General features: G+C 36.2%; 2 protein-coding genes and 2 non-coding genes across 6 annotated transcripts; 1 reads left to right on the top strand and 3 right to left on the bottom strand.

Moving 5' to 3' along the window:
- The first annotated feature begins 7622 nt into the window (after positions 1-7622).
- LOC137829618 (Cation efflux family protein) lies at positions 7623-14549 on the top strand. Of its 3 annotated transcripts, none has more exons than XM_090304373.1 (12): positions 7623-8154; positions 8241-8322; positions 8585-8682; positions 8841-8989; positions 9450-9565; positions 10739-10835; positions 11616-11700; positions 11945-12007; positions 12119-12224; positions 13494-13639; positions 13975-14063; positions 14149-14549. In XM_090304373.1, the coding sequence occupies exons 3-12, from the start codon at positions 8629-8631 to the stop codon at positions 14267-14269; spliced, it is 1026 nt and encodes a 341-aa protein (XP_090160499.1). In that variant the 5' UTR covers positions 7623-8154; positions 8241-8322; positions 8585-8628; the 3' UTR covers positions 14270-14549. The 3 variants fall into 3 exon arrangements, with proteins under 3 accessions (XP_090160499.1, XP_068492562.1, XP_090160500.1); XM_068636461.1 differs by having other exon boundaries at positions 7624-8154; positions 8241-8310; XM_090304374.1 differs by lacking the exon at positions 8241-8322 and having other exon boundaries at positions 7722-8154.
- A 1022-nt stretch (positions 14550-15571) lies between these two features.
- On the bottom strand, positions 15572-15648 carry LOC137830797 (small nucleolar RNA Z155). Its single transcript, XR_011084270.2, has one exon. It is a non-coding gene; the product is annotated as a small nucleolar RNA Z155 (small nucleolar RNA).
- A 105-nt stretch (positions 15649-15753) lies between these two features.
- Positions 15754-15850, bottom strand: LOC137830795 (small nucleolar RNA R41). The gene has a single exon (XR_011084268.1). It is a non-coding gene; the product is annotated as a small nucleolar RNA R41 (small nucleolar RNA).
- Positions 15851-17300: 1450 nt separating this feature from the next.
- Positions 17301-20780, bottom strand: JKD (C2H2-like zinc finger protein). Its single transcript, XM_068637001.2, has 3 exons — positions 20427-20780; positions 19400-19796; positions 17301-18499 (listed from the first exon to the last, which is right to left on the bottom strand). Exons 1-3 carry the CDS (start codon positions 20620-20622, stop codon positions 17446-17448), a joined length of 1647 nt encoding a protein of 548 aa, XP_068493102.2. The 5' UTR covers positions 20623-20780; the 3' UTR covers positions 17301-17445.
- Positions 20781-23319: the final 2539 nt, after the last annotated feature.

Genomic DNA, 23319 nt, shown 5'->3' with positions numbered 1-23319 from the left:
GGAATGCGTACATGGCGAGAAGTGCACGAGAATCATGGCAGAGCTCCACGAAGGTATATGCGGAAGCCACGTCGGGGGTCGAGCTCTGGCCGCAAGGACTCTCCGTGCAGGGTATTACTGGCCATCGATGAGAGAAGACTGCAAGAAGTATGCCCAATGTTGCAAACAATGCCAACAGCACGTCGATTGGCACAAGGCGCCTCCCGAAGAGTTAAAGTCGATCTACAGCCTTTGGTCGTTTCATACTTGGGGAATCAACATCCTGGGACCGTTCCCGCTGGCGATCAGGCAGATGAAGTACCTGGTGGTGGCGATTGAGTATTTCACTAAGTGGATCGAAGCAGAGCCAGTGGCCCAGATCACCGCACACAAGATCGAAGGTTTTGTGTGGAAGAATATTGTGTGCCGGTTTGGAGTGCCCAAGCGCCTGGTGTCAGACAATGGGACTCAGTTTGCAAGCCACTTGTTGAAGAAGCTGTGCGAAGGGGTGGGAATTCAACAAGTGTTTGCATCCGTCGAGCACCCTCAGACGAATGGCCAGGTGGAGTCAGCTAATCGGGTGTTGCTGAGAGGTTTGAAGAGAAGACTAGAGAAAGCCAAAGGAAGCTGGGCTGAGGAGGTACCCCGTATAGTCTGGGCGTACCACACCACCGAGCAGTCAGGCACCCATGAGACCCCATTCAGCTTGGTCTATGGGTGTGATGCAATGATTCCAGTAGAGATCCAGGAGAGCTCGCCGAGATTCCAGAACTTTGTAGAGGAAGACTCGAATGAAGAGAGAAGGCTGAACCTGGATCTACTGGATGAGGTCAGGGAAGAGGCGAGATTGAAGGCTGAAGCGGTAAAGAGAAGGATTGAGCGAAGATACAACTCGAAGGTGATGCCAAGACAGTTTAGAGAAGGCGACCTGGTGATGAGGAAAACCCACCAGTACGAGATGGAGAATAAACTGTCGCCCAAGTGGACAGGGCCGTTCAGAATAACCGAGGCGCTCGGGAACGGCGCCTACCGCTTAGAGACATTGGAAGGAGGGGCGATTCCTCGCACTTGGAACGCCACGCACCTGAAGTTGTATTACAGTTAAGAAGCCTTGTAAGTAAAGACAAACGCGAAGTTATATTACAATGTCTCTGTTAAAACAGTTTGAAGGGGGCACTCTTTTTTCCCTAAGGAGGGTTTTTAATGTGGCCACCCAATAAAGAGAAGTTTTCGAAGTACAAGTTGTTTTAGATTGCGTGCCTGTTGTTTTCAGAAAGTTTTGAAGAAAGACCTTGTCACTTGTATGTGGCTTAAGGCAAGTTAAAGATATGTTGCATGCTTTCTAAAAAGTTTTAAGTCCTCATCGTCTTTCGGCGATCGGAGGCACCAGTTGAAAGTTTTAAGTCCTCATCGTCTTTCGGCGATCGGAGGCACCAGTTGAAAGTTTTAAGTCCTCATCGTCTTTCGGCGATCGGAGGCACCAGTTAAAGTTTTAAGTCCTCATCGTCTTTCGGCGATCGGAGGCACCAGCTAAAAGACCTCAACGCCCTCGCGCGTCCTGAGGCGAGTTAAAGACCTCCTCGCCGTCGAGCGAGTGCAGGCGAGGAAGAGCGAAAAGTCCTCAGTGTTTCTGGGGGCGAGGAGATGTAACCCCTGGGACAATGTAGAGGCACCAGTGAAAAGTCCTCAGTGTTTCTGGGGGCGAGAAGATGTAACCCCCGGGGCAATGTAGAGGCAAGTAAAAGACCTTCTCGCCTATGAGCGAGTTCAGGCAAGATAAAATCCTTCTCGTCTCGAACGAGTTCAGGTATGGTGTTAAGGGTGGACGAAGTTTGGAAGGTGGCTAAGGTAGGTTCGAAGAGAACGCCTAGCCACCCGGTCTTTTATTCTGAAGTTCAGGAAGGTAGAGAAGGATCCGAAAGGCGCCTCTACCCCCAGATAAAAGAACAATGGCCAAGGCATGAAGCCAGAAAGAAGCTGATATCGCCAAGAGTCTTTGGCGACCAGGAAAAGTTCAAGCAGCGACGAGAAAGTTAAAGACCCGTGCTGATGGAGCAGATCGGGTGAAGAAATGTTTTAAGCCAGTGGTTGAGTTGAAGATCGTTGCTTGAAGAGTGATTTTACGTTAAGGTTAATTGCCTTAAGATTACGAGCTGTGAAAGTGATTATTATTGCTTGAAGTTGAAATGGTTCGAAACAGTTAAGTGCAAGATCGGGCCTACAAAATTACTAAGTTATTTTTTCTGAAGTAAAATTGCGCAAGGAAAGTTGAAGCAGGCAAAGAAATTGCAAAAAGAAATACAAAGGCAATTTCATTAAAGTAAATGACAGTTCAAAGCACATGTATAGAAAAAAAAGAAAGTTCATTACAACTGCATACAAAGAAAAAGCATAAAGGTGGTGGATGAGGGGAAATTGATCAGTCTTCGACGGGAACCACCTTCCCATCCACCACCTCGTTGTTTAAAGACACCATGCTGAGATCCAGATCGGGGAACAAGCATGCAAACTGTTCCCGTGCAGCAGCGAATCCAGCAGCCAGAATTTGGGCAGAACTCATATTAAGATCTTCAATCTGCTTCTGGAGTCCTTCAGTTTGTTCCTTCAGCCCCTTATTCTGCTGCTCCAGCTCTTCGACTTGCTTCTTGAGTTTTTCGTTGATCTCTTGAGCCTGGAGAAGGTCTTGAGTAACCTTCTTGGATTCCGCTTGCACTTGGCCCAGTTCAGCAGTGATTTTCCCTTTCTCTTTGTTGGCCTCGGCAAGCTCAGCAATGGCGTCGTCCCTCGCCTTCTCCACCTTACCCAGGAAGATCTCCCGATCAGCAGACCTCTGCTCCAGTTTTTTCACCTTGGCGGCGTCAGTTTTTATCGAAGCTTCCAAGTCAGCCACCTTAACGCGATAAGGCACAATTTTGCTCTCTAGTTCGATCTTTTCTTGAGCCAGTTGCTGTACCTTATGGCGGAGTTCAGTGGCCTCCTTGCGCGCCAATCGGAGCTCGGTGCTCATCGCATCTTCTACTTGGGAGTGTTCAATCTCCGCGAGCGTTAGATTGAAGGACAACTTCTCCACCTCAACCTTCATGGTGCTGTTCTCAGTTTTAAGGTTGAAGAGGTCGTCCTGGAGCTTCCTGGTGGAGCTCTGCACAGCTCTAGTTATGATGGCGAGGATGTCTTCTGCTATCGTCTTCAGCTTGGCGGATAAAGGCTCCCACATCCTCGTGACCTCGAGAGGGAGGTTTGCTGCTTGTAGAGGTGCTGGATGGGCTTGTTGTTGGTTTTCGTCGCCACCTTCTTTGGTTAGTTCTTCAGTAGGCGCTTTTGGGCGTGGTGGCGACGTCGGGGATTCAGTAATCAGGATTGGAGAGGTATGGGCAACCTCATCCCCGATCGGAGCAATGTCTGCGGCTGAAGTATTTGAAGGAGGACCCCCTCAAGCTGATACATACGGTGTGGAGGCGCTCGGGGGGTCCTCCAAGAAATTGTCTTCGGCGGCCTCAACCGCGGGTGGTGCAGTTGCCAATGGAATGGCTTGGACTGGGGAAGCAGGAGCTGGTGGAGATGGCATTGTTGGAGGTGGAGCAGGCGTGGATGGCGGCGTTGAGGTGGGAAGAGGGGGTGGTGCAGGTGGTGAAGAAGGTGCCACCCTCTTCCTCTTCGTGACAAGGCCATCTTCAGTGGCCTCGTCGTCTTCCTCCTCCTCCTCGTGGACTACCTGGGGAGCTTTCCTCTTGGGCCTTTTGAGGACAAGTTTTTTGCGCGGGGCAGCGGGTTGGACGTCGGAGGGAGCTGGGCCCTTAGGTGGCGATCGGCCCTAAGCGGCGGCGATTTCCACCACCGAATTTGGTACTGTTTGAGAACCCGTTGCCAACCCGTGGAGTCGGGCGAGCGTCCTTAACTCAGCAAGCTTGCCCTGGCCCAACATGTTATCTGCATAGAGCAAAAATGCATGGATTAGTTCAGAGAGAAGATAAATGCATAAGGCAGTATACACAGCAAAACAGATGAAGGGTGCAGAAAAATAAAACCAAAGTCTTGCGCACAACGCACAAGACGCCCAGAAATAGTTAACAGAAGCAAGTATTAAAACAAGAAGCTTGAATGTTCTAACCTATTCGAATTTCGAGTTGGTCCTCGAAAAATTCGAAGCAGATCAGGGTGGTGGTGAGGAAGGTGACGTTGGCATCCACCACACTCTTCCAAAAGAAGCAGAGATCCCTGTCCAATGCACCCATGCTATCAGGACTTCTGGGTCTCCTGAAGCAGCTCTTGGACTCTTTGCTCCCCTTGTTTACCCAGTACAAGGGGAAACCGTTGAGTAGGGAAGTGTCCTTGTTGTTAGGGCGCACTTGGACGAACTTTCCCTTCCAGTCTTTATAGGATTGTTGGAAGATGGAGAAGATCGACCTCCCAGCAATCCCATTTAAGCTAACCCACAGGCGGTCTCCTGGGTGCTTGGCTTCAAAGAGAAACAAAAATACATCTACGGATGCGGGCAACCCCAGATGATCGCACATCACTTGGAATGCTCGCACAAACGCCCAGCTGTTGGGGTGGAGCTGGGCGGCGGCAATGTTGAGCTCGGTGAGGAGCTCCCTCTCGAAACGTGTAAAGGGAAACTTTAGTTTCACCTTCTTGAATAGCGTTGTGTAGACGAAGCAGAAGGGCCCGTCATTGCTCGCCTTATCGTCGGCACAAACGGGCAGATCGGGGGGCAAGGTAGCACTATCATCTTCTCATCGTGCTCCTTATGAAATGTTTGGTGAGGCTCATCCCCCTTAGTCAATCGCAAAACTGCCCCAGCAGTGTTCACGGAAGACGTTTCCTTCAACAGGGTCGAGTTGGCCCAGGGATAGAGTTTTTTGAAGTCTGGTGGGGGGACGGGGTCTCCTCCGGTGATAGGTGGAGTCGCCTGGGCCAGGTTGGGGCGGGAGGGTACAGGCCTCTCAGCCTGGGAAGACGAAGCACCGCGTGCTCGCGGGGGGTTGAGTGCTTGAGAAGAGGGGTTTCGCGATGAAGGAGGAGGATTCGGGGTGATCTTTGAGCGAGTCATTCTCGAAGCTGCAAAGGAAGAAGAAAAGGAAAAATGATCAGAGGTCACAGAGGCTGACTCGATCATGGAAGAAAGGTGAAAAACGAACGAACGTAGGTTCGTTGCGACGTTGGCAGAGCCCTAAGTTATGAAGAAGGAGGAATCGCAAAAACAACCCACAACGTATGCACCAGACAGTTACAGGATGATGCGAATCGGTTAAAATGCAGGAAAAACCAGCAGAAGAAGGAAAGGAAGTACCTTTTTATGATCAGAAAGGCGATGAAGAATGTTGGTGATTCAGAGAGTTGAAGAACGTCGAGAGCTTTTTCGCAGAAGAAGGTTAGAGCGTTTGTGAATACGAAGAAAAGTGATGGAACAGTGTGGAGTGAAAATGGGTTTAAGGTTTTTTCGAAATGGGTTTGGGAAGCGCAAACGGTAACTGAAGGTAACCGTTGATGAAGCCACGTGTCGAGCGATGGGTGAGGGGTTTGGTGAAGTGTCAGGGAAGCAGAAAGTACAATCGCTTGGAATTCTGCGTCAGTGCCACGTGGGTCGGTGTTGACGTGACTCTTTCAGTCTTTTCGCTGGACAAGTCTTCGCTTAAGACTGGGGGGCTTGTGTACCGTCCTGGTAGTCGAAAGTGATGACGTGGCACCAAGCTACAGTGTAGGCGTGTTGACAAGGCGCCAGGTTGACAGAAGGGGAGGAAGTCGGGGGGCTCGTGAAGTCGCCAGTTATTAAGTCGGCGTGTTCCGATCTCCAGCATACCAGGCGATCGGCCAGTGGAAGGTGAAGTCGCCAGATGTAAATTCAGGCGACCAAGCGATCGGAGATCGCCAGAGCAAGCACATCGCCAGAGATGAAAGTGGTGCAGATTATGAAGGCGGCCGGCGAGACCACAGGGAAGGTGTACGAGAGCACCCTAACTCGCCAGTTCCAGTAGAGATTGCACTCCCAAGTTAGCTATGCACTGGGCAGTACCATGCATAAATAACTAGCCAAAAAGAGAGTCAGAAGCAGCGCCCAAGTCAAGGAGGCTCCAGATGATGGCACGTGTACGACTGGATGCGAGCCACGTGTCCAGGTCTGTAACTGCCAGGAGAGAGAAAGTGACCAGGTATATAAGAGTTCTCAACGAACTTTCTGAGGTACGCACGTTCAGATTACACTCTTTACGCTTGCGAGTTCTAAAGCTTACTGTGAGAGAGAACATTGCACGGTTCCTTGAGATTTCCTGAGTGTTCTTGCTCTTAGTATTTGGTGGTTCGGTCACTGACTTGGGCGTTGGAGTGCGATCGGCCGCAGCGGCGCCGCTCTGTTCTTTTGCAGGTTCTTGAGGTGGATCTTGAAGAAGGACGGAGGTTCGAAGCGGTGCACAAGTCGATCCTTTGACGAGGCAGGTTCCAACGTTCTGGTCAACCGGCAGGATCACAACCATTTTCTTCTTCTTCCGTAAATCAGCGCATTTTTTTCTTCACAACTGAATTGAAACAAATGTAATTTTTTTTTTTATAAATCATTGCCTTTCAATCCGAGTAAATAGTATTCTCTCGGATCCAAACTAAGCCTAAAAGATTTGTAGACTTGGGTCACATTGTGGATATGGACACCAAAAGATTCCTTCATGGAATTTTTACTATGCATGACACTACTATAAGTTGGAAGGTTAGTTTATACACTACTACAGAAAAAAATCTTTTAACATTGATTATTTTCAACATTTTACATCGTTATAAACTTGATGTAGATACCAACAAAGTACAAAGTGAGATACTTTTTACATTGGATCTTCGCATTATTATAAAAGAGCATGTCTGTCAAGTTAAAACTTGGTCTGACCCCTTTTATCAAACATTGGTTTAGAAAAAAAAAAAGAAATTTTAGATACACAATTCAACAATGATTTGTTATATATTTTTTCTATTTTTACATGTACCTTTGTACATTAGTTACATGACTTTTCTTATAAAGTTGATTCTATTAAACTTGTTTCCCAATATATAATTAAAATTAATTTAAACACCAAAATTTATTAATAACTTTACTTAAGTATATTCATATCTATATCAAAATATAATCACCATTAATCAAAACTAAACTAACTTACTAATCTAAGTATGACAAGCCTTTTAAGAGTGATGTTTGCAACACAACTCCTTAAATGTAGATGATGAAACCATAACTTGAAGATGATAATGTGACAAAAAAGCCAACACATGTATGTGACATTCACTATATAAGAGTAATGGAGGAAGAAGAATGAAATAGCAATGCAATCATAGAAAAGTGAAACCCTAGATAAAAAACCAAAACTTATTTAACAAAACCACAAATTGCACCAATTATTTTATAATTGATATGAGATGTGAAATTCTAGAAAACAATTAATATAATATTATAATTAGAAAATTGTCATTATATTTTATTTTTTATCATTTTATAAAAAATAATATAAAATGCATGATATAAAATTATATTTTAAGACTAGTAATAGAAAGTAATTAGTCTATCAAGAGTAAAAAAAATACCTAAATTTATGAATCACCAAAACTTGATTAAACCTTTATTCCATCATGTTACCTTAATATAGAGTGAAGATTCGTTGGGCATGTGGCAAAGCGGTTAGAACTTGTTTTCCTGTCGACACATGTCACACCTAGCATACTTGCGTCAGATTGACGTGATTGTGAAGACGAAGTTGCCAGCTGAAAGGATTCGGCATTGCTGCAGCAACTATTATCTGATTGAGGGGAAAAAACATCAGAAGTTAAGGAAACCCTAGTTAGATCTTAGAATTGGAAGAAAAAAGCATGGGGTTTAGATTGAGAAATCTGAATCCCATATACCGAACATACATTACACGCCTTTCCTCTTCGAATTCCCCCTCTCCCCTCTTGGAATCGCTTAATTGCCCTCCGTTACAGTCCTGTTTAATCGAAAATCCCGCATTCAAAATCCCAAAGAGATGGCATTTGGGTCATTCCCACCACGATGAACACGATCGCCGCCACAAGGAGGGAGAGAATATTTTCCGCTTGGGTCTCGCCGCCGACATCTGTTTAGCCACCGGAAAAGCCTTCACCGGCTATCTTTCCGGGAGCACCGCCATTATCGCAGATGCTGCTCATTCCATATCTGATGTGGTAAGTGCTAACTCTCACTCGCATATATTCCGTTAGTGCAACTTGTCTTGGAATGACGTTCATCCTCGTCATTGTTGGTGTCGCAGGTTCTTAGTGGCATAGCTTTGGTTTCTTTCAAGGTTGCCAAGGCGCCTAGAGATAAAGAACATCCATATGGTCGCTTGATTTGTATCTACACGCTACTCCGTTTATCTCTTATGCATCGTGTTGTAGTTTATATTAGATATTCTGAATGAGTTGTTTGAATATAATTGGTTTGCTTATCTGCCAGTTACATATAATTATACCAATACTAATAATAATTGCATAATGATCTTTTGTTCTGTTTTTGTTGTGGTTACTCATTAGACTAATGCTCGCCATTCATCTGTTCTTTACTGAAAGGTTTCTGTGTCATTTATGATTAAATTTCTCTGGTTTCTTATCTCAGGACATGGTAAATTTGAGACTTTAGGAGCTCTTGGAATCTCTTGCATGCTTTTGGCTACTGGAGGTGGCATTGCGTGGCATGCTGTAGACATTTTGATGGTATTGAAATTCAAACTTTGATCTATTTGTTGCTTCATTTATTCCCATGAAATATGTGATATAAAGAATCTTTGATTTAGCATTTTGTTAGACTATTTATTGAAAATGGATATTGTATCATCCAGTCAATACTTAGAAGCCATTCAATACTTACGCAGGGATTGTTCTCACCTGGTCCCGAAATGGTTAGCCAGGCATTAACACATGGGCATAGCCACGAGCATGGTGGACATCATCATGGAATTGACATGGATCATCCCATCCTTGCTTTGAATATGACTATTGTGTCAATAGGCGTTAAAGAAGGGTATTACTATTACTTAATATTAACTTGTACAAGGCTGAGGAGGTCCCATTATTTTTTATACTTATTCTAGCCACCTGTGTCCTATATCACTATTTTAAAAATGCAATCTCAAGCCAATGGGGGCTGATAATAAAGTATAATCACTGAGTAGGAAACCTTTAGAGAATAACGTTCAGTTGAATGAATCCCTGGAAAAATTAATTAAGCTATCGCTGTAGTTATGTTAGCTCAAGCATTGTACTTCCCAGAGAATTGTCCATGCGCTTAGCTCCTTGACTTTTCCTCTCCTGAAAAAGGTCTAAATTGAATTTCTTAACTTTGGTTGGGATTCTGACATCAGAACCTTGTAACTTAAATTCCTCTAGTTGTTTCTTTTTCTTTTTATTGATGCCCCCTATGGTTTAATTAAAATATGCATTACCAAGACTTGAGTATCTATATGTGCTTTGCGAATCTGTAGGCTTTACTGGGTAACAAAACAAGCTGGTGAGAAGCAAGGTAGTGGACTAATGAAAGCAAATGCATGGCACCATCGTGCAGATGCAATTTCATCAGTAGTTGCTCTCATTGGCGTTGGTAAAGAACTTAAAAACTTGTTTCTTTGAAAGGTTACTGTTATTCAGAAGAAAGTCCTATAATACTGGCTTCTAGTTCAATTTATGTTGTCAATCAGGTTTTATTGCTTTCAAGGCAGTGATAGTTGTGTTTATTTGTTGGGTTATTATTATTAATCTTTTGATATTAATCATATAATCACATATAAATTATGAGTTTTTGTGGGCATCTTTTAAAAATAAAAAGTGGTTATGGTGATTGAACTCCAGTTGTATACTTTAAATTTAACAATTTTTATTGTGTTTGGACTTGTAAATTCATGAGCTGCTTTTGTTCATCTATTTTTATTGGTACACTAGTAATGGATTTTCTGTTTTTGCTGCTGTTATTATAAAAAATGACATAACTAGAAGTGGTCACTCACATTTTAGTGGCTTTGAAGTCTTAATAGGAGCTTAAGTTGTCTTATGTAGACAATTCATTTGAATTAGTTGAATTGATCAGATGCTGTGGTTTTGTTAAACATTGAAACATAAAAAAGTTAACAAGTGCTTTATTAACTGTGTACAGACTAGAATTCATTACCTTTTTTGGTTATTAATTTATTGAAAATGAGTCTTTTTTTGTGTAAATTGTCAAAGTATCATAATTCTTAAACTACAAAAACCAGCAGATATTTCATTATATTTTACCATCCAAGACCTTGTATTTATATTTTAGTAGAGCCCAAATTGAATCCAAAAAGATCTATAATTCAATTAGTTTTTTAAGGTTACTTTCATGATTTGATCTCAAGTAAATTCAAACGTCTAATCCTTGTAATTTATTTCCTCCGACCATTTTAGTCTAACATGGTTTACATGAAATGCTAACCTGTAACAGCATCATAATACTTGAATATTATAGACTACTAATCAAATCATGAAATGCAAACTTCAAAATTTTTGTTAACAGTATTAGACTAAAATGAAAGAATGGACAAAATTATTAAGGGTTTGAGTGATTAAATTGATAAAATTAATGCCTAAGGGGGTAATGATAATTGGATGTTTCTTTCAGGACTAAAAGTTGAGCGTAAACCTCTAAATAAGTATTTCCTTTTGCATTCCTAGGCGTTGATTCTGAACACTTGATCCATTTTTGCCTCGGGTCTTGCTTACATTCCCTTATTATCGATTTTCATTTCTATATTAGGAGGATCTATTCTTGGAGTGAAGTTTCTAGATCCCCTTGCTGGACTTCTCGTCTCAGGCATGATTTTGAAAGCTGGAGCTGAAAGTGGTTACCAAAGGTACCTTTATTCGCTCGTCTGCAATTTATCTTTCACTTTGCTTGCTAGTTTAACTGATTGTTTATATCTTATTGAAACTGTCTTTTCTTAATCCTATGTATGTCAAGCACATTTTTGAACCCAAGTTAAACAACTTAAGGGAACTAGTGTGATCCTCCTAATACGAGGATACAACAAAATATTGAAGAAACCTATGCTAGACATAGACATGTGTTGGATACCTATTAGATTTATCTTGTTGGATATGACATCTAATTAGATATAACAAGTTTACTTGTTTTTCCCAGAGGGATTTTATGTGTTAATCATACTTTTTGATGGATGGTTGTCATGTTGGACTGATCTTTTAACGATTTACATTTGACATATATAAATTGATGTGTTGTTTCTTTTCTGCATACTAATGGACCCACTTTAATGGCTAATGCAATTCATTTATTTAATAATTTCAGTGTGTTGTTTCTTTTCTGCATACTAATGGACCCACTTTAATGGCTAATGCAATTCATTTATTTAATAATTTCAGTCATATAGTTTTCTACCTCTTTGTCCGTGCTTAATGGAAATTTCAATTTGGGAAACTATTACGATAACATAGAATACAAGTGGGTGTAAAGTGACTCAAGATGTGTAATGACTTGGGAAACTGATTCTGCCTAAACTAAGGGGGATAGAAAAAAGTTTATAGTTCACTAGAATTATCTACAGGGAATTTTGGTTATGTCCAAACTTCTAGCTCTAATTTTTATTGCTGATTTTGATATTTTGATCAATTATCAGTGTCTTGGAATTGGTTGATGCTGCAATCCCGGCTCAGCAGTTGGATCCTATTAAACAAACAATATTGCAAGTTGATGGTGTCAAGGTTTTTCTTCTTCTTTCAAATATTCTTTTTAAACTGTTATTTTTGCAACCTTGAGACTTGCATATGATTTATTTTCTGGTGTCATCTTACTTGAAGAAATGTATAAAGTTCTACTTTAATTTTTTGTATGCACTTTAACCAGGTGTACATTAATACTGCTCTGGTGTTCTGTATATGAATATATCAGCTTAGATTACATTTTTTTGTTCGTTTCTTTGATGTTTCTTTTTTAATTTGTATGCAGGGGTGCCATCGTTTAAGAGGTAGAAGAGCTGGTTCATATCTGTATCTTGATGTAAATATTGAGGTCAGTTCTCCTGTATTTTATATTCTTTATGTCACATGCACTGTGTTATGAACTCATGATTGGACTGCGTCTGTCAGTTTTCAGGGCTTAATTTGTAGGTTTACCTTGCAGGTTGATCCTTTTTCTAGTGTCAGTGCTGCACATGACATTGGTGAAAATGTTCGTCATCAAATTCACAAGTCTCACCCTACTGTGGTTGAAATTTTTATACACATAGGTCTGTTTTTTAGTTTTATAAATTTCTTACTTGCAGAATCATAGTTATTTGTTTTCACATTTTTTTTTAATAATGGACATAGTTGTTACCCAAAGTTACTGTGAACCCCTATAATAGAATTTTTTAATTTTAAATTGCAAATTGAATTGAATAAATTTAGATATACAGTGAAAAATAACTTGAAATATATATAAATCATGTATAGTTCTATAAAGTTGGCTAGGTGGTACAAGTAGAAGAGAGGGAGATATAAGTCGTGGGTTTGAGTCCTCCCACTAATAATAACTAACACATTAACAACTAACATTTGTCAATAAAAACATACTAGGAATTGACAAAAGGACCAGAGCAGAAGTAAGTTTTTATGTCTAGTCTGAACAAAAGAGTAAGCAGTGAAATGTCCGGATAGGAGGCAGTTTACTCTGTTAAACCTCCTCTTTAAAAGACTGAAAACAGAGCAATGGAGTTTGACTGAATAGGGGGCATAGAGTGAGCAACAGTGTCAAGTTCCTGTTTTAGAAGAATGAAAGCTAAGCAATGGAATAATTTGACTGCTACTGAATTAATATCTGTATGAGATTATTATTGTTGGAAATTATAATGGTAATTGTTCCATTTAATAAAGGTAGTCTACATACACTGTAACCTAGAAGTAGACTTAATACTTTTCTCTTGCAAAGTGTGCTCTGTATTTATTAGCCGTGTATGTAAATCTCTTAAGGTGAGCAGATTTCTCACTCCTTTACTGTCACTAAAATATTATCTCCTTCGATTTTAAGTTGGCATCAGGGCAAGGGTTTGACCCATCTCTGCTATGCATCCTTATTTTAGGCGTTGTCTAAAGCTAAAAATGCAGTATGTTGTCTTGGGTTCTTATATACTAATGCATAGTTGTCTCTATTTCAGCACTTGCTAACTGTTCGGCTCTGGTACTACTGATCATTGTATGGAGAGAAAATGCTTTAGCCTGTTATGAATGTCTTAATGAAGATTAAATCTTTCACCATTGGTTCTTTTCATTTTATCTAATTTCACCCACCATAAATCTGTGCATGACAAAGTTATGCCTAATTTTCTATTCATGCAGGCTATATTTTCGAATTGCAGCTTTAAAGCAACTTAAATTCAGTTATTTACAATGATGTATTGTAATGGGGTTTTCTTAAATTTAAAAATCTAAATGACTTTTCTTGTTTTGGTAGTGGATATGTTCTTCTATTTTGTATTTTTTAACTCTAAATTTGCCCTATTCTTATTTCTATTTTGTAGATCCTGCAATGTCACATGCTTCTCCCTGCACAACAGATCAGCAAGATAGTTGGATTGGAGACATGGACCATCACAGTATTGTTCCTGCTGAGGATAGTAACATTAAAGGAATTGTTTCTGACATCATCTCATCAAAATTCCCCCAGGTAACATTTATATGCGAAAAGCAGAAGACAATCAAAATAGGTTTTAGTTGTAATTTTATATGGGTCTCTCCTCTATTTTGGGATTCTTTGATTTTATTGGTTAGATGCAAACGGATTATTCTGCAATTATTCATGTTCTCTTAGCTATAAAATTTGGGGACTTAGATGGTTGCGATTCTCTTACTAGTATGAGTGTCATATCAAGTTTCTGTTTCAATATTTATTGAAGGTGGCTGAAAAACGCTTCCATTTTTAATGGAAGTACTCTTGAACTTTAAAGGTGGATTTAGAATTACTTGTGTATTCAATCTTTAATTGTCTCTTGCCGGTTTCAGATGTCAGTTGAGCGCATAACACGCCACATGTTTCAAAGCAAGATAGTTCTTCAAATTGAGGTTTCCATGGCACCTGATATCCCAATTCGGTAATTTCTCTTGTCTAACCTTTTTGTCAGTTTGGTTGTGAATTGGGTCAGTCTCTTGCGGCAACTTATGTTTATTTATCCACAGGGATGCAATGGAAATGGCACAGCACGCAGAGAAAGAGATTTTGAAGGCTGTCTCGAATACAATTCATGTTGGCATTCAGCTACGTTTGGGGCAACCATTCCCACAGACCAATCATACTTAGGGCCATCTCCATGGATGGTGGAAAACCAATTTTTTGTAACTCCAACCCTATTTATTACTATGATTTATAAGTTAAATAGATTATTGCAATATTATTGTCACCGACTTTGAGAAGTTCTCAGGGTGGAAAGGTAAAGAGACCTCGTAGCCCTGCAAAATTACTGAATGTGGCTAAATAACGAACCTCTTTGAGTTATACAGTTTTTTAACGGCAGAATTATGTCTTTAGCACTTGTAATAAGTTCAAAGTTTTTATCGAAACCTGAAACATTTTGCCCCTACAGTGTTGATCAGCATTAAATATTTTTTGCATCCCCTCTGCCTCGACGTTTAGCATTGGATTTATCGGGTTCCTAGCGTGTATTGACCAATTTCATCCATTCTATTATGTTTATGCAGAGGCTTAGGCAAATACCAAAATGATATATCAAATTTTGTGTATCATTTTTTTGACATTTTATTATAGATATAGAACAGAATTATAGACATTTTATGAAATATGAGAATAATGAGAAAAAAAGATGCCTTGGCTAAAAGTATGAATTGTGTTTTTCACTGACATAAATTCAGAATTACAATAATGGCATAGCCTGACATTAAACCAAACCCTGTCTTATAATAAGTTGATTATAAATTAAGGATTAAATATATTTAGTGATTATAAATTAAGATTTAAATAAAGTTTAGTCTTAAACAAGTGATTATAAATTAAGGTTTAAATATGTTTATTCTTTATAATATTATTTTATAGTTTTTCCTTATAAAATAGCCAGTTTTGTCTAACATAATTTTAGCTTCTAATGTTATTTTTTTAGCTTTTATAAAATCACAATCTTTTATGTAGATTCTTTTTATATTAGAAAATACATTAATTTACATTAATGTATATTATTTTATATTATTTTACCTAGTATTTTAAAAATTAAAACATAGTAAAAAGCCATAAAATAATATTCAGCCGGTATTGTGGGAAGCATATTCTGTGAGTGATTTATTCTAGGTTTTTTTTTTAATTGAAATTTATTAAAAACATAGGTTTAGAAGATAGTTAATGTAAAATGTATTATATTCATATAAACTTTGATTTAGATTAATTAATTAATATTTTTGAGGATTAGATGGTCCAATTTTTAAATTCATTTGCTTGTAATCTTATCCCAAAATCTAAAGAATTAGAAAATGAAACTAAATAAGTCATTTAAAGAATATTATATCTATCTAGCAAATAAGAAAAGGAGTGATTAATGAGAGGATGTAGAGAAATGTAGAGAATAAGAAAATGAGTGATTAATGAGAAGAGAGCCATTGATCAGATAATTGTAGTCTGATTGAATAAATCCACATCCATTAAAGTCAGAAGAAGGTATCATCACTTCAATGGCTCTCTATTCACTCTCTTCCCCAGAGAAGAGTCACACTGTATTCTCTCATCGGCAATACCAATTAACTAACCCAACTAAATATTAAAAATAAAAATAAAAATACAGAAGGCTCAGAAGGATCCATTGGTAGATTTATAATCACAAGGGAAAATTCTCAATTCCCTCATAAAATAGGTAGTTGTTACCATCATTGCCTTAAAAAAAATGCTAAAAATAATTGAGATCGAGAAAATGAAAAAGATCGAAGAAGATCGAATGAAAAGAGGCAAACGAAGTGAGAAAAAGAAAATTGAAAACCTAATAGAAATTATGTTCGGCGAAGGACAGAGCGAGAACACTGTATTCGCCGTGTGTGTGTATATATATATAAAAAAATACGTGATGAAACTAGGGTTACAGTTTTGGGCCTATTTCAACTTATGGCCTTCCTTGCCGGGACTGTTGGCCCATTGTAAGTTACTTTAATAACATTGCTATTTACTTCCCATCTTTCTAATTTCACCTCCACTTTCCTTCTATTCAAACTTTTTTATTAGCTTTTTTTTCTTCTTCTCTTGGTTGTACTAACCAATCAACTCACCTTTTAAACCTATTTTTTCCTTTTTACTGAAAAATAAACGAAGTTTTCGGAAGATAATTTTTGGAATGACAAAGATAATGAAATATGCCTCAAGAGCACACAAAATAAAATTTCAATAAAAATATTTTATATCTCAAATAGAAAAATTATAAAAGTGGAGTGTGAAGAATATATATATATATATATATATATATATATGCATACACGTATATATTATCTATCTATCTATCTATATATATATATATATATATATATATATTAATATAAATATATTAAATAATTAATATATGCATTAGTTATAATTTGTTATTTTTATTTAGAAGTTTAAATAATATTATTTAGTTATTATTTTTTTAATAAAATATTATGTTTTTAATGTTTTATTTTAAAAATAATTGTACTTTTTGCTATTTTTATATAAATATTAGAATATTATTTATTTCTTACTAGTTTTTCTTTTATAATGTTACTGTTATCATTATTTTTAAAAGTATAAAAAGGTTCAATCAAATTTATTCTATTACCCTTCTTTTTTATTAACATTACGTTTTTTATTCTTTTATCATTCTTTTGGTAGCGAGTGCACATAAAAAAAAAATCATGTTTAGGAAAATTTTAGGAACACGAATTAATATTGAGTAATTAGCATAATTTGCTTTTTAAAGTTATAGACTTTATTAGGATATAGTAACTTTTTCTATTTTTCAACTATCTTGAAAAAAATCATTCTTCAATGGTTATCTAGTTTTAAAAGATAAATTAATGAACAATATACTTAATTCAAATTGATTTTGTTTTTGAGATATAATTAAGAAGAATTTTCTTAAAAATATACGATTATCTAGTAATATACATCAATTTTCAAAAATAAATTTACGAAGAATCTTATTACACATGAAATTGGTAATTACTATTTCAAGTTTAAATAATATTTTAAAAAAAAGATGGTTTTAGGTTTAAAAAATACTTATATATTTATTGAAATTCAGACCCATCCTTTACAACAGGTACCTTCCCTAGTTCGGTTTGAACTAATTCGATTTTCTTTTCGTCTGATTTTGAACTCATAATTGATTAAAAGATAGGCTAATTATTGAGAATAAGTGGCTGAGGAACTGTTATCAGACAATGTTACAAACTTACAAGAAAATCATTTAAGGAAACATTCTCTTTTATAAGTCTAAATTAAACCAGACAGCACGTTTGTATCGGTTCTCAAATGTCCCAAATGGACTTCTCCATAGCAGAATCCCCATGTGGAAGGTGGTGGTGAAAGTGATTAATCATTTGTAACCTCTGGTGGGTTAATGCCTCTAACTCCAAACTTTGCTGTTGTTGTTTCTGTGTTTCATGCAAACTTCCTGCCCTTGAAGTTGCACCCCCAACACCCAAGAAATCATGGACCCTTGTCATGTCACCACCTCCAAACCTTGAATCCCCCATTGGATTTCCTTCTGATACATCTCTTCTATGAATCAAACCTGAACCATTAGCACCAACCTCTTGCTCCACGTTCTTCATCACGCCTTGGTTGTGCTCATTTCCCATGAACATTGCACCGAAAATTCCCATATCACTAGTGTTTGAATCAAGTATTACTGATATCTCTTGTTGCCCCTTGTAAAAAAATTGGTTGGTGAAGGCTCCAGCACCACTAATCCCAGCCATGTGAGATTGATCATCAGAGTGTGGAGGATGGAAGGGGTCATAGGAAGAAGGATTATGGTTGGGGTCAGGACCAGTCATGCCACTAACAAAGCTTTTCTGCATAATGGTGGGAGAGTTAATGCTATTATTAGTTGCAGCGGCACCCATTTGGGCTGCTTTCTGCAATAAAGCTGTGGCAGACATGTGAGCTGATGCAGCAGCGTTTTTGCTGTCTTGGAAGTAATTGAAGGTATGTGAGTTGTTGGTGCTGAGTTGAAGGGTGGAGGATGAGGGAAGTGACACATTTTTTGGACCACCAAAGAGTGTACCTGAAGTGGTAGAGGACATGCAACCCCTCATGCTCATGGACTTGAATGGCATTGGGACAAGATGTTGTTGGGATAGGGTTTTGAGTGGGCTCTTACTAGGGTCGTAGTTGCTGTTGAATTCGGGTACTGCGTTGTTGGGACTAGTGCTTAGAGGCATTGTGGCCATGAGGTCCTGCAGTTCATTTTGCAAGCTTGGTGTCATGCTAGCCCCAGTGGTTAATGAAGGGTTTACTCGATTGTTTTCTTCGGTTAATGCGTCACAAAAGGCCCTGTGTGTGATAAAGCTGTCTCTTCTGCAAGATTCAGATTAATGTATTCAATGGAGACATGTACGGATTAGGTACTTTAAAATGCCAACTAACACTAAAAAGACAGAATCTTACCATTTAGATGGGAAAAAAATTTGTGTTGTTCTTTTATAGACAGGTAAAAAAGACAATGATTTCATTCTAGAGTTACGATCTTAAATTTAACAACTCTTGCATGTACTCGCAATTGTGGCTCCTTCTTAATTTAACATGTGAAAAGGTAGACACATCAATGTTGCCATTTGTATTTTGTAATTACAAAACAGTGTTGTGTTTTGACATATTACTCATAATTCAACTTTTTAAGAGTATATCTTTTCTGAGTCGTGTAAAGAGTTTTCAAACTTACCAATCACTTTACGTAGTTTATATAATCATGTCTAGTTTGATACAAGCATTGTTACAGTAGAATAAGAACTAGATATTGAAGTTAAACCTTTTAAATCTTACTAAGAACCCACTAAATAACTTCGTAGTTGTTGCACCATTGGAAATAGTGCATGAGCAAAGAAGTGATGAGACATAGAAGAAAAGAGTGGACCACACCAAATGAATAGTAATGGAGAGTAAATGTTATCTGTCAAATCCAGCATGTGTTTTATTTATGAGCACAAACTACCACAAAGCATAATCAAATGAAAATATATGGGACGTGACAACACTTCTTCCTGTTTGTATACAACAACCAATGTCAACATGCCGCTGATATATAATATTGTGGGCGAAATAAATTAGCATCATTAATATCTAACCCTCTAAAATATGAGCCCCATATGAATGTGATTGCCTCTTTAACCCCAAAAATCACGCAAACATTTGTAATTAAAATTTAAAATTGAACCGTTGGTAATAATATATATATGTAATGATAATATTAATGTGTACCTGGCAAATATGGTCCCACAATCACATTTGTATTCCCTGGTGCCACAGGTTTTCTGGTGTGCCTTCCAATCAGATTGGACTGCATATCTTTTAGAGCACTTGTCACATTTCCATTTCTTTTCACCATGTTTTCTGCTGTAATGCTTTTTTATGCCAGTGAGGTCTCCTAATGCTCGAGCTGGGTTGTGGTGGACGCATGAGGGCTCAGGGCACACATAAACCCGTTTCTTCACCTCATTGCTTGGTCTTTGCCTCAGTTTCCATGGAAGATTGTGACCTCTGCGGTGCAACTGAAGGTTTTGGTCCCTCTGAAACCCTTTGTTGCAGATCTCACAAACGAATCTATTTGTTGCCATTAATGTGGTTGGTGATAAAGCAATAACTTCAGCATTCGGATCTGTTTCATAAAATTCATCCATCACCACCACTATAATTTCAGCAGTAATATTCATAAAGAATGTTAGTACTGCTAATTTATTGTGTTGGTTAAGTCTGCACAGGTTTTTGTTTTATGTTTTCTTAAATTCCATAATGAGTGCTTTTAGCCAACTCATGGTGCAATAATCTTTCTAAGCTCATCAAAAACTGAGCAAATCAAAGAAGAATGAAAATTAATTCGAATAAGGAAACTTTCATGTTGCAGTAGTATTGAAACGAAGATTAATATCAAGTGTTTTTCACACTTCTAAAATTCTCACTAATAATGCACACCAAACCCTCTGTTCAACCATAATTCAACGTATTTTCAAGGACTGCCTAGTAACTAGACTTTGACCAGTAGACTACAGCTAGTATGCACCATTACCACTTCAAATTAAGCAAAATTGAACTAGTCAAAGGCACTTGGACTTCTTTAGTTTTTAGTTTCCTTAATCACACCATCAGTTAATTAATGTAGAATTTCTTGTTTGGCATCAGAAGTTTTCCTATACTGAAACTAATTCAAACATGATTAAAATCCAAATATTTGGGATCACTTAAACTTGATTTGCAACGTAAAAAGTGAAGCTCAGGGTGGAATATTTGCCTGGGGTTCCAGGTAGGTTTCTTTTCTTCTTGGTAGACTGTTGCTGCTGCTGTTGGGAAGTTGAGCTATTGGTGTTGCAAGCACCAGAGCTTGAGCCATGCCGGTTTTGAGGTTGCTGCTGCTCGCTTTCTTGATGAACTTCTTCCACAGTGTTTGCTGAGGACAAACTTCCTTCATCACCTGAAATATTTGACATTTTTTAACATAAAGACTGTAAAAAGCTCTGGTCTTTCTTTTATCTCTTGATATACTGCAAGGAGCTTATGTGGCTTGGTTTTTTATGAACTCTAAGCAAAGAAACTGAGGAATAGACAGAGCTGAGGAAGAACTAGAAAAGTACTGCTGCCATGATAATACTAATATTGGAAGCTGGTTTTCTTTGGCCTTTTATATATATTATAATGCCTGTAAGAAGACAACTACTTGGCAAATGCCACTACCTTCTTGGTATTGTGGTAATATTTTAAATAACCACTAATTTCTCAATAGCAGTCTTACAAATATATTATTTATTTATTTGTTAAAATTAACTAAAAATTATAAGTTTTATGGTTTATGAAATTCACCATTAAAAAATTTTTATAAAAAAAAATAATTAGTTACTGTATTAACTAAATTAGAATCATTTTAGAGACTAAAAAAATTATTAATTTTTAAATTAATTTCTATTATTGATAAATAGTTTCTAAATTGGTATCTAATTAGTTATTCCGGTTTTAACTATCAATTTTTTGTAGCAAAAACCTTGGTAGCTAATTAAATACCAATTTAGAAACTATTTATCAATAATAGAAACTAATTTAAAAATCAATAATTTTTTTAATTCGTAAAAAGTCTATAATTTAGTCAATATAACAACTAATTATTTTTTGTTTCTAAAATTGATTTTTATTTAATGATTTTCTTGTAGTGTATATAATACCCATTTTTTTTAGAGATGATTTAAATAAGGATAAATGTTAAAAATTATAAGTTAAATTTAAGTATATAAATAAAATTTATCTATTTAGCTTTTCATTTTTAAATTTTAATATCTCTAAACTCTCACTACAAAGAAAAATGGTTTTAACGAGGGTCCAAGCACCCACAATTAATATTGCAAAGAAAGCACATCGACCAGAGAAATTCTTTGGTCATATTATCATTTTTATTTCACTTATAATTATTAACATAATTTATACATATTAATATTATATTAACATTATTATTAATATTATATTAACATTATTATTAATATTATATTAACATTATTATTAATATTATATTAACATTATTATTAATATTATTACTATTATTATTGTTAATATTATTATTAATATTATTATAAATATTATTAATATTATTATTAATATTAGTATAAATATTATTATTATTATTATTATAAATATTATTATTAATATTATTATAAATATTATTATAAATATTATTATAAATATTATTATTAATATTATTATAAATATTATTATTAATATTATTATAAATATTATTATTAATATTATTATAAATATTATTATTAATATTATTATAAATATTATTATAAATATTTTTATAAATATTTTTATTAATATTATTATAAATATTATTATTAATATTATTATAAATATTATTATTAATATTATTATAAATATTATTATTAATATTATTATAAATATTATTATTAATATTATTATAAATATTATTATTAATATTATTATAATGAATAGTTTCCAGTGTCGGATTCTTCAAAATTTGATACTGCAAATGTAACCAAAAAATAAATTATGATGATGTATATATGTGATAAGTTAATGTCGCTTCACAAACAACTTATTTTTACTTATTGAAATTCATAAAAACAATCTTTAAGAATTGAATAATAATTTCAATTAATGAAGTGCCTTCTAACTTCAATTAATGAATCAACCTCTAAGACCTAAGTTCAAAGCATATTTAAATATATATACCAGTTTAGGCTAAACTCACTAAAAAATTTAATTATATCTATTTATTAAGAATTGAGAAAATATAAAATATAAAATATTTTATTGATGTTTTACAATAAACTTTTGACACTTAAAAAAAAAATAAAAAACTCTATTATTTTGATGAGATTTTAGAATAAATATTTAGAATTTAACGAAGGTTTTAAAATAAACCTTTGGAAATTAACGAAGGTTAAAAAAATCTTTGTTATTTTATGGAGGTTTTAAAATAAACCTTTGTAAATTAACAAAGGTTAAAAAAACCTTCGTTATTTTGTGGAGGTTTTAAAATAAACCTTTGGAAATTAACGAAGGTTAAAAAAACCTTCGTTATTTTGCAGAGGTTTTAAAATAAACCTTTGGAAATTAATAAAGGTTAAAAAAACCTCTGTTATTTTACTGAGATTTTAGAATAAACCTTTGGAATTTAGCTAAGGTTAAAAAACCTCCGTTATTTTGTTGAGGTTTTAGAAAAAACCTCCATTAATTAAATCAATTCCTAAGGTTATATTAACCTCCACTAAATAACCTCTATTAAAACCTTTTTTTCTTGTAGTGTCTCTTCTTCTACATTTTCTTTAGCTTTTTGAAGTCATTTTTTACTCTCACCTATTAGTAGGTGGCTTCAACTAGATTAGTCTTATTTGATTAGAATTTGTTTTATTTAAGTTTTTTTATTCTAATGTTTTTTTTTCTATCTTTCTCTTTTGGTTCCATTTGTGAATATAATCTATTTCAGAAGTTCAACTTGAGAATGCTTTCTTTTAATTGTTCTAGCTTCTAATTATTGTTTTATTTGGTTAGGTAGTGTAAATTAAGGTTATGGAGTTTACGAGGGCTCTCAGTTCTTCCTCTTAGTTGTTCTCAATTAGAGTTGTTGTTGCTTGAATGACAAACAATAATTACAATAGACGAGTTTATTATATTTAAAT

This window comes from Phaseolus vulgaris, chromosome 7 (assembly GCF_051622355.1).
Source record: "Phaseolus vulgaris cultivar YP4 chromosome 7, ASM5162235v1, whole genome shotgun sequence".
NCBI classification, from domain to species: domain Eukaryota; kingdom Viridiplantae; phylum Streptophyta; class Magnoliopsida; order Fabales; family Fabaceae; genus Phaseolus; species Phaseolus vulgaris.
This window is presented reverse-complemented; position numbering and strand designations above follow the sequence as displayed.